The sequence below is a fragment of the Protobothrops mucrosquamatus genome, unplaced genomic scaffold (genome assembly GCF_001527695.2).
Source record: "Protobothrops mucrosquamatus isolate PMUCROS unplaced genomic scaffold, P.Mucros_1.0 scaffold285, whole genome shotgun sequence".
NCBI lineage: Eukaryota > Metazoa > Chordata > Lepidosauria > Squamata > Viperidae > Protobothrops > Protobothrops mucrosquamatus.
This window is the reverse complement of record NW_015386629.1, coordinates 33,023-45,084: the sequence shown is the minus strand read 5'-3', so window position 1 is coordinate 45,084 and position 12,062 is coordinate 33,023. Positions and strand designations below refer to the sequence as shown.

Genomic DNA, 12,062 nt, shown 5'->3' with positions numbered 1-12,062 from the left:
GCAGGACTGGCCTAGGGGTAATTTTAAATTGGTTTTAATTAAATTTTAAATTTTATAGTGCGGCCGATTCGAATATTTATTTTTAATTTATCTTAGATTTGTATTTTGTGTAATTGTTTTAACTGGCTGTAAGCCGCCCTGAGTCCTCCGGGAGAAGGGCGGGGTATAAATGAAATAAATCTAAATCTAAATCTAAATCAAGCTGAGTTATTGTTGTTATGACTAACTGGACTCTCATCCACATCCCCCTCCCAGCATCATCTAACTCTAAAAGTGAAAGAGAAAAGATGGCTACATTCCCATCTGTTGTCAAAGCAAGAACATCCAATGTTAGCAGCGTTGACACTGAATTTCTTGGGAAGACCTCCAATTTCTTGATTAGGATGAAGATTTCAATTCTCCCCACTCAGATACTTTAGCCATTCTGAATGGTGTTTTTCAGCCTCCTGATGATTCTATTTCCTTTTTGTTCTTTTGCATTTCATACCATGCCATATAAAAATGATATCTTTTGTTTCATTTTATTCTGGTTGAATTTCAAAGTGGAAATGTAAACATGAGAAATTAAACCTCCTTTAATGTTCCCACGCCTACTTCCCTCCCTCCACCCAATCAGTTAAAATAATAGGTTTGTGCCTTTCTTTCTACTTTCTGTATGGACAGAGTTTATTTTCTTCTCTAAGTCATTTCCCCCCCATTTCCTTCTTATAGGAGAACTTCGGTGGGGAATAGATGAAACAGCCATTCATCTCGAAAGAGTTTTGTATATGTACAAGAGTGGCATGTATCTTAAGAACTCTACATGGGCACGCAAATCAGGTAAAGTACCAGCTTTTGAAATGGAGGAAATTTCTGAAATTTTATTTCTCAAACAATAAAATATGATGGAACAATCTGAAAACCATTTTTAAACAAGTTTCCACAGAAAGCGGGAAGGGGCAATATAAAATCTCTTTAAAGTAGAACTTCATCTGTGGCACGATAGTCAATAGAAATGCAACTCCATGAATGCTCTTGTCAATCTGAGTAATCCCACACATAAATGTTAACAAGATAAATCTTGGCTATGTTACAGAAGGACGGGGCTCTTAAGCTTTCGTTGTGCTTTAGCTGTAAAACTTTTTATAGTGCCATAAATTATATTCCACTGTAGTGATACAGAAACAAAGCATATGGGTGTTTGTGGTACAGAAGGGGAGGTTAAATAGTTATGTATGTTCATTTCTAATCATAAGTCACTGCATTATTAAAGTTGGTTTTCTGGAGACTCAGTGCTTTGAAATGATACTGCATTCAAAATAACTCAGTAGGTTAGTGGTACTGACTGCAAGGAACTAGAATAAATTATCAGCTGTAAATAGAACTTGCAGGGTGAGGGAAATAAAGAATTATGGATGCTTACTTCCTTGAGTTACTTATAAACTAATAAAGCCAAGATAAAAATCAAATCAAATCAATCAACCGAGCTTATATTTACAATCTAATTATACTTTGCAAAATTATTAGAAATAGTTTCCCACAAAACCCAAGCCCACTGATGTTTCATCTAGATCAGAGTTCCTAAAATTGCATTTTGTGGAAAATTACTGATCCCAAAATAACAAAATGCCCCTGACCTGTTCTCAAGATCCAAGAAAAGATTTTTGTGGTCTTTGAACCCATCTTTCCCCATTGATAAGTTCTGCATAAACCAATTATTTGTTTGGTGTTCCAAGTTCGGAAGTAGTTTAAAAAACACCAATCCAGGTCACTTTACTAGCTATATTTTTAGTTGAAAATGTAATGCTTATTTAGAAGTAGGACAGATTTGTTATTTTTTTCATTCTTATGGTCATTCTGCCCTATATTAATTAGAGTGTGCATGAAAATCCATATGAATTTTTTGCAAATATATGCATTTTTATATTCCCTTTTCATTATGTACTATATGTACTTTTATAAGATTTTCCCCTAATATAATCTGTTTTTCTGTTATTTTATTCAATATTCACTTTTTTCCAGTATATATATTGGAATAGATTTATAGATCACTGGAATAGAATTAGAGTAGACATAGGTTTGTCAAGACTAATTTGCCCCACTAATTTCATCTGGTCTACTCTAAGCATAATTATGTTTGCATCTAACCTTGGCTTCAAAAGTCATAGGCATATTTTACCTTACTAAGATTTTGAATTATACAAAATAGTTAATTTCCCTTAATCCTAAACCAATTGATTTTTTCAAGATTTGAACATGAAAGGACAAGTAAAGTAATGTAAAATAGCATATGGCATAAGTTAAGCAAAAGAAATAATTGTAAAATTGGCCAGTGGTTCTATTGTAAATATATTAATGGTTAAGTTCATGTTTATAAAAGGGAAATTATTTTTTTTAAGTGGCCAATTGTTACATATAAAGGAAATTAATACCTATACTATGTTATTCTATAAATAAGTTTAGTTTTCATCTCTCTCTCTTTTTTTGAATCTGACAGAAGCATTTAATTTTGTCAATTCAACAAATGAAGGAGAAAAAAAATATATTAGAAGTCTGATACACTAGGCAATAACCTGAAAAAAAAAGACTGGGCAGATTTCCAACTTGTAACTATTTTTTTTTTTAAAAAAACAGTTTGTTGCTGTGGTTGAAATAAATGGTCATTAGGACTGATTAAAGTCAGATTGAGAATGATTCAAGCAAGTTAAAAGGAGGAAACCACTGCCTGTTTTACCTAATTTATATTACATTGTAGTCCAAGAATTTGACTGGTTAGTGTAAAATGGGTTTGCTTACTCTTCAGATAGTAAATAGTTTTTTTTAGAAAGATCTGCTTTCCATTTGATACTCACTCTTTTAATAGTGTGCTTTTTAAACAGGGCATTCGCTCTTGTGTTTACTTTTTTCCAGTAGCCACAAAGGTTGAGTTAAAAATAGTTTTAAGGAGCAGAGGAAGCCGAGCTAACCAAAGACATTTTGTTGCCCAAGGTGGACAAGAATCCACCATTTTCATGCAAGCTGATAATTCCAGTATCCAAAGTAAAGTAGATTTTTACTTTGATTCTTGGGAAAGGGCAGCGCTGTCATAAGGACAGCAGGCTATCTTAAGGAATAGGATTAAATTGCATGGCTTAAATAACCCTGTTGCCCAATACTTTTACTATTTTCAACACTTCAGTATCTACTATGTTTTTAAATAATCATTTCCTTCTGCTTACTGTTAGGAACAGTTCAGAAGCGAAGGATGTCAGGATTCTCTTATATGAAACCAGAAATGTAAATTGCACAGGCAATGTTCAGAGGAGCAGATCTGTGTAAAGTAACTTCATTGACAGCTGTTAATAAAGAATCACAGTGATTGCCAAGTACAAAATGCAAGCCCTATTTATAGTAAAACTAAGGGCCAATTTTTGAGTGGAAGGAGTGATTAAAACTTGTTCCTTGTTACTGTAACAGACTAGACTGATCTCAGGCTGTTTGTTTCTGACAATGCCAGAACTACTTCTAACCAAGAATCTCTTCAATTGCTTTTTGGTTTCCTTTATTAGCTTTATAAGGCATGTGTGGTTTGGCACCCCCTGATTGTTTTGCAAATGTAGCTCTAGCCCAGGGGTGTCAAACTTCCAGCCCGTGGGCCGGTTTCATCATACCGGAACCGCGGCCACCCCATTGCCGGCAACGGTGAAAAAGCTCCGATACATCGCGCAACGTCACGAGATGTCACAAGTTTGACATGCCTGCTCTAGCCTAAGTGCAATCTAGTTCCTAGCAAATAGCAGACGAACAGGAAAATCTGTATCTCCATTTAAGATTCCACTAGAATAGAACATATACAGCTCACAGCTCAACTGTTGGTTCCTGTATTCCAGGGGTGTCAAACTCGCAATGTCACATGACGTGTCGCAACATATCACGACTTTTTTGCCATTGCCGGCAATGGGATGGGCGCGGTTTTGCTATGATGCATCCGGCCCGTGTGCTGGCAGTTTGACACCCCTGCTGTATTCTCTAAGCTTGCTTGTTTTCCTGCAGACTTTTCATAACCCAGCTGATATTACCTAGTTTGGTAGTGAAAGATTTGTAGGAACACCTCCACACTCAAAGAACACCAAGATCACACCACTCAGATTATTGGCCTTATTGGAAGCCATACATAATAAAACAAATATCAATGAGAAACTAGTCAAATCCTCTCTGATCTAATAATTTTCTAGTTTTTCTCACCTCTAGAAGAACAATAAAAAATGAATGAACTCCCTCGTTTGAAAGTCTAAATACCAATTTATTATTGGTCTGCCATTTGTGAAAACTTGACCCAATGGTCTTATAAAAAAAACTTCAAATACAACACACAGCTACATACAATATTTGGAAAGAGGAGGAAAATACATATGATAACTATAACCTTAGCTACATATGTTTCACATGCATATATAAAAGATAGCCATTTTTAGACGAAACTACACAAAGGGACCCCTTACGCCAAATTTTGGGGTCCATATGTAGCAATGCATGCTTTTATGCTTACACATTTTTCTTTTCTTTTTCATGATAATAAGCAAAATATGAGCAGAAAAATCTCTGAAGAAAGGGCTTCTGTTATTTAGTTGGTGGTCAAATTGAGGCTTAATGCCTTGATTTTGGAACTTCTTCCTATTAACTCTTTTAATTCTGTGCATATATTTAATCACATGCCTCAGATAAATTCTTCTGTGTATTTATAGTATAAATAAAGATATCTTCCATGAAACTACAGAAGTACTCTTGCCACAGGTTTACTGTGATACTCATGGGTTTATAATGGACTAATTCTTAAGGACCAGCAGCTCTTTTATTTTCTAATAATCTTGCATCAATCTTTACTGTGTGTGTTGAGGCTGGTAGCATGTGCTGATGCATTTATGTACCTGCTGGGTCTTGTCTTCCAGTCTGTGTAGCATGTTTCAGGCAGTGAGTGTATGTTTCTTCCATTGGTTGGTTGCTTCTCTGTTCAGCCTTTCAGTTGTGTTCCAGCAAGTCAAAGCAGAGCAACACTGAGCAGAGCACAAATAAGACTATGTTGCTTTCCTTCATTGGGTGTCCTGCCAATTGTCAGCCAGTGTGGTCCAGTTGACAGAATGCTGGACTTTAACCTGAGTTCAGATCTCAGCTCAGTCATGAACTCAGTGGGTGGCCTTGAACATATAATTATAGTAATGTGAAAGACCAAGGCTGGAAGTCTGGGGTGGGAAAAGGTCTGGGTTACCCAGCTGTTGCAAGAGATGGGTCATACATACATACAGCGGGTGATGAGCATTGCAGATTGTCATATATGGATAGTATTTGATTAGGGAAGGCTGATTGCAATATTTTTTTAGCTTTATTCAAATAGAATGAATTACACACAGACATTATTAAAGAAACCACAACAGGTTTTAGATTGCTTCCATTTTTTTAAAAAATATATTTTTTGACATATTATTAGCTCATTTCTGGGCCTAAATGCTTACAGATGAATGGTCACCCACAAGAAGGAATATTTTAATGACCTGTTTTGGGTTAAACTGCTAAATTGGCAAATCAACCTGATAAATAATAGGCAATGGCGAGAGTAGAATGCTATCCTGCCTATGAAGAGTTAATTTTCCATCAAATTATGATTTCATCTTTGGATGAAACTTTCGTCAGTGAATTGCTGCGGCTAAGCTTATATATTGTTGTGGTTGTCTGCTGAAATCCCTTTAAGAACGATTAAACTACAATTCCTATCATCCCTAGCCAACATGGCCAATAATAAGAGAGGATGGGTACTGCAGTTGAGTGGCACAAGGTGACTCATATTATTCATCCCTTCAGGGGTAAATATATTTCAAGAACTGCACCCCTTATATCAGCTTGACTAAGTTACAGTGATTTTCTTGTTTCAGAAGGGAATACTTTCTCTGCAGCCACTTAGTTTGAAAACTTTCAAAGAGCTGCTAAAAAGTATTTTTTTTATTTTACTTCTAATTGCATGTATGTTTGATGTTGGAGTTTAAACATCTCCTCCCTTTGTAGTATTTCTGAATCTCCAGTTAACTTTTATTAAAATGTCTAATCCTGTTTTAATGAGATTATAGTTCTGAAGTTTTTGAATTTGCAATAAAATGGGCTTTGTTAGGACCAAATTGCAGTTTAGCAAAGTTTATATAAATACAATAAATCTTTTCAATCTTTACTTTACTTTGGTTAAGTAGAGCATAACGGGCAGATCCCCCACAGAGCAATTTAAGAAGTCCTGCCCAGACTGAACCCTAATCTGTACTAAATTCAGCTGCAAACTCTTGGCACTTTCCAGCTGCCTCTGAGCCTCTTGTTGTACAGTACAAACTTATTTTCTTCACGCAGTGTTTGAGCTGCATCTCCTCTCAGCTGAAGGAATGTTAGCTTCCATCAGATCCATAAACAATGATCTTCAGGAGAAGCTTGGAATCTTGTGAATCTGCTACATGTTCAGTTAGGATTATTATAACCACTATTGGAACTCGTGTTCTCTTCTCTGTCTCTTCCACACATTTTCAATTTTGCTGAAGGCAGCATTCCTATGTGGAACTGACAATTCTGCATTAATATTATAACTCCTCCTCCTTTCTCCAGGTCATGGTAGAAATGATATTTAGTAGTAAAACATGTACTTTATATATAAAAGTTCTGATATTTAATCCCTGACATCTCCTGGGAGGAATGATAAAGACTCTCATCTGAAATCTGAAAAGCTGTTGCCAGTCATCATAAAACTGATCTAGAATGTTTTTTAGGTATATTTATTTTATATATAGCATATGTGTGTATATGTGTGTGTATGTGTGTGTGTGTGTGTGTGTGTGTATATATATATATATATATATATATATATATATATATATATATATATATATATATATATATATATATATATATATATATATATATATATATATACATACATACATACATACATACATACATACATACATACATACATACACACATCCACATATACACATATAGTCTTTTGAGAGCGGGCATCAGAATATCATTTTTTAATGTGTGCCAGTGTGTTCACAGAAAAAAGTGACAGTAAAGGTTATCTCATCTCATCTCATCTTAATGGCAGTGTAAAATAAATATAATATAAAACCAACACAGGGAACAGAATAATTAGCATTATTATTAAGATAATAAATGATAAAATATGTAATAAAATGACAATACTTAAATTAGCAATAAAAGGGTCTTCACTTAATGCCAAAAGTACTATCACACAGAGTAAAACCTCAGTTCCTTAACTGGGGTAATGGTATAAAAAGGACTCAACACATGCAAGGTTGCAAGAATGGCATATTTCTCTGAGGTCCTTCAACTTGAATTTAGCAATCCTTGCTTGCTCTTGTGTTTTCTGGTGATATTCTTTCTGTTGAGAAAGTCAGCTATCATTTATTTCACTGGGTGCAGGGCACTGAATCCCTCATAGAGAATGAATTCTGTATGCTGCCCTCTCTCCATAGCTGCTGTATTTGTAGAAGAAAAGGGAACGTTGCAATGTAAGTGATTCCAAAATCTATGCCACTGCTGAAAATTTGCCAAAAAGCTAATGGAAACAGTTGGTCTAGTTATATGTCTAGAGTTTTCCCCAAGCATTTCTCCCCTATTCAACTTTACAAGTTCTCATATTCAATAACTTTCTATCTCAAGGCCCAGTTAGAGTTGTCTTTCTAAATGGTTCGATATATTTTTGTGTGGCTTGTGTTACTATTTACTAAATATGTTATGAAAAAGTATTTATGCTAGTCCAGAGCCCAGAGATGTTTGGAGACCTGTGGCTTCTGGGCTCTAGGTATCTGACAGATGGGTGGTATTGCATACCCATGCAAATTGCTAAGAACAGAAAGATTATTTTATTTGTGTGAATCTTTTCATATGAGCAGAGCATGTTAGGTAATACTACAAGATTTATCTAGGCCACTGAATTCACTGTATGGAGATTTCCCATTAATCTAGTCCTTGTTGTTGTTAGTTGCGAAGTCGTGTCCAACCCATCGCGACCCCATGGACAACGTTCCTCCAGGTCTTCCTGTCCTCTACTATCCTCTGGAATCCATTTAAGCTCATGCCTACTGCTTCAGTGACTCCATCCAGCCATCTCATTCTCTGTCATCCCCTTCTTCTATTGCCCTCAATCTTTCCCAGCATTAGGCTCTTCTCCAGTGAGTCCTTCCTTCTCATTAGGTGGCCAAAGTATTTGAGTTTCAACTTCAGGATCTGGCCTCCTAAAGAGCAGTCAGGGTTGATCTCCTCTAGGACTGATCAGTTTGATTGCCTTGTAGTCCAGGGGACTCGCAGGAGTCTTCTCCAGCACCATAGTTCAAAGACCTCAATTCTTTGGCACTCAGCCTTTCTTATGGTCCAGCTTTCACAGCCATACATTGCAACTGGGAAAACCATGGCCTTGACTATACGTACTTTTGTTGGCAGGGTGATGTCTCTGCTTTTTAGTATGCTGTCTAGATTTGCCATAGCTTTTCTCCCCAGGAGCATCTTTTAATTTCTTGGCTGCAGTCCCCATTTATGGTGATCTTGGAGCCCAGGAAGATAAAATCTGTCACTACCTCCATTTCTTCCCCATCTATTTGCCAGGAATTGAGAGGGCCAGATGCCATGATCTTGGTTTTCTTAATGTTGAGTTTCAAGCCAACTTTTGCACTCTCCTTCTTCACCCGCATCAAGAAGCTCTTTAATTCCTCTTCACTTTTTGCATTAGAGTGGTATCATCAGCATATCTTAGATTGTTGATATTTCTCCCGACAATCTTAATTCCAACTGTTGGTTCATCTAGCCCTGCCTTTCTCATGATGTGCTCTGCATATAAGTTAAATAGGCAGGGCAACAGAATACAGTCTTGCCAGACTCCTTTCGCAATTTTGAACCAATCAGTGGTTCCGTGTCCAGTTCTCATTGTTGCATCTTGACCCACATATAGGTTTCTCAAGAGACAAATAAGATGGTCTGGTACTCCCATCTCTTTAAGAACTTGCCACAATTTGTTGTGATCCACACAATCAAAGGCTTTAGCATAGTCAATGAAGCAGAAGTAGATGTTTTTCTGTAACTCCCTAGCTTTCTCCATGATCCAGCGTATGTTGGCAATTTGATCTCTAGTTCCTCTGCCTCTTCGAAATCCTGCCTGTACTTCTGGAAGTTCTCAATCTACATACTGCTGGAATCTAGCTTGTAGGATTTTAAGCATAACTTTACTTGCATGTGAAATGAGTGCAATGGTGTGATAGTTTGAACATTCTTTGGCATTGCCTTTCTCTGGAATTGGAATGTAAACTGACCTTTTCCAATCCTGTGGCCACTGTTGAGTTTTCCAAATTTGCTGGCAAATTGAGTGTAGCACTTTTACTGCATCATCTTTTAAGATTTTGAATAGCTCAGCTGGAATACTGTCACTTCCACTAGCTTTGCTGTTGCTCAGATTTCCTAAGGCCCATTTCACTTCACATTCTAGGATGTCCTTAAAAAACCATTTCTGGAGGGGGGCTGAACTCTTGCAAATCAAAACAGATACAAGTATGGACTTCACATTCTGCAAAGTAGCAGAAATCCAAAAATATATAATTTCTATTTGTCGAATCACAAAATGTTTCTATTCAGTGCAGCAGTCTGCTACTTCAGCATTCTGTGAAGATGACCATCCAGCCTATGTATAAACACATACAGGGGCAAATGCTCCACTTCCTGAGACAGTCTGTTCCACAACTGAACAATTCTAGGGTTGTTCAGTTCTAGGTCCAACCAAAATCAAAATCTGGTTCCTTCTAATTTAAACTGACTGCTTCTCATTGTACTTCTGAAATAACTGAACAAATTTGAACAGTCCTGTCCCATCTTCCACATCNTGAATTTTAAATAGGGAATAATTTTTAAAAATTTTTAAAGATTTTAAATATGACACAGCTATTAATATATTTGCTTTTTAATTGGTTTTATAGGGGAAATGTTTTTTTTTTGTGTTGTTTTTTAACATGCTGTGAGCCGCCCTGAGTCCCTCTGGGGAGAAGGGCGGCATAGAAGTTTAAATATAAATAAATAAATAAAATAAATAAATAAATAAAATAAATTTATCTAGGCCACTGAATTCACTGTATGGAGATTTCCCATTAATCTAGTCCTTGTTGTTGTTAGTTGCGAAGTCGTGTCCAACCCATCGCGACCCCATGGACAACGTTCCTCCAGGTCTTCCTGTCCTCTACCATCCTCTGGAATCCATTTAAGCTCACGCCTACTGCTTCAGTGACTCCATCCAGCCATCTCATTCTCTGTCATCGCCTTCTTCTATTGCCCTCAATCTTTCCCAGCATTAGGCTCTTCTCCAGTGAGTCCTTCCTTCTCATTAGGTGGCCAAAGTATTTGAGTTTCAGCTTCAGGATCTGGCCTCCTAAAGAGCAGTCAGGGTTGATCTCTTCTAGGACTGATCAGTTTGATTGCCTTGTAGTCCAGGGGACTCGCAGGAGTCTTCTCCAGCACCATAGTTCAAAGACCTCAATTCTTTGGCACTCAGCCTTTCTTATGGTCCAGCTTTCACAGCCATACATTGCAACTGGGAAAACCATGGCCTTGACTATACGTACTTTTGTTGGCAGGGTGATGTCTCTGCTTTTTAGTATGCTGTCTAGATTTGCCATAGCTTTCCTCCCCAGGAGCAAGCATCTTTTAATTTCTTGGCTGCAGTCCCCATTTGTGGTGATCTTGGAGCCCAGGAAGATAAAATCTGTCACTACCTCCATTTCTTCCCCATCTATTTGCCAGGAATTGAGAGGGCCAGATGCCATGATCTTGGTTTTCTTAATGTTGAGTTTCAAGCCAACTTTTGCATCTCCTTCTTCACCCACATCAAGAAGCTCTTTAATTCCTCTTCACTTTTGCCATTAGAGTGGTATCATCTGCATATCTTAGATTGTTGATATTTCTCCCGGCAATCTTAATTCCAACTGTTGGTTCATCTAGCCCTGCCTTTCTCATGATGTGCTCTACATATAAGTTAAATAGGCAGGGCAACAGAATACAGCCTTGCCAGACTCCTTTCCCAATTTTGAACCAATCAGTGGTTCCGTGTCCAGTTCTCATTGTTGCATCTTGACCCACATATAGGTTTCTCAAGAGACAAATAAGATGGTCTGGTACTCCCATCTCTTTAAGAACTTGCCACAATTTGTTGTGATCCACACAATCAAAGGCTTTAGCATAGTCAATGAAGCAGAAGTAGATGTTTTTCTGCAACTCCCTAGCTTTCTCCATGATCCAGCGTATGTTGGCAATTTGATCTCTAGTTCCTCTGCCTCTTCGAAATCCTGCCTGTACTTCTGGAAGTTCTCAATCTACATACTGCTGGAATCTAGCTTGTAGGATTTTAAGCATAACTTTACTTGCATGTGAAATGAGTGCAATGGTGTGATAGTTTGAACATTCTTTGGCATTGCCTTTCCCTGGAATTGGAATGTAAACTGACCTTTTCCAATCCTGTGGCCACTGTTGAGTTTTCCAAATTTGCTGGCAAATTGAGTGTAGCACTTTTACTGCATCATCTTTTAAGATTTTGAATAGCTCAGCTGGAATACTGTCACTTCCACTAGCTTTGCTGTTGCTCAGATTTCCTAAGGCCCATTTCACTTCACATTCTAGGATGTCCTTAAAAAACCATTTCTGGAGGGGGGCTGTTTCCAGGTTGAACTCTTGCAAATCAAAACAGATACAAGTATGGACTTCACATTCTGCAAAGTAGCAGAAATCCAAAAATATATAATTTCTATTTGTCGAATCACAAAATGTTTCTATTCAGTGCAGCAGTCTGCTACTTCAGCATTCTGTGAAGATGACCATCCAACCTATGTATAAACACATACAGGGGCAAATGCTCCACTTCCTGAGACAGTCTGTTCCACAACTGAACAATTCTAGGGTTGTTCAGTTCTAGGTCCAACCAAAATCAAAATCTGGTTCCTTCTAATTTAAACTGACTGCTTCTCATTGTACTTCTGAAATAACTGAACAAATTTGAACAGTCCTGTCCCATCTTCCACATC

The 12,062-nt window shown here is 37.3% G+C and overlaps 1 protein-coding gene across 1 annotated transcript in view; it reads left to right on the top strand.

Annotated features, from left to right (window-relative positions):
* PKDCC (protein kinase domain containing, cytoplasmic) overlaps positions 1 to 12,062 on the top strand; it is a 43,336-nt gene that overhangs the window by 24,154 nt on the left and 7,120 nt on the right. The window contains exon 5 of the mRNA XM_015814783.1: positions 712 to 819. Within this exon, the coding sequence (XP_015670269.1) occupies positions 712 to 819 (108 nt within the window). The remainder of the gene's footprint in view (positions 1 to 711; positions 820 to 12,062) is intronic.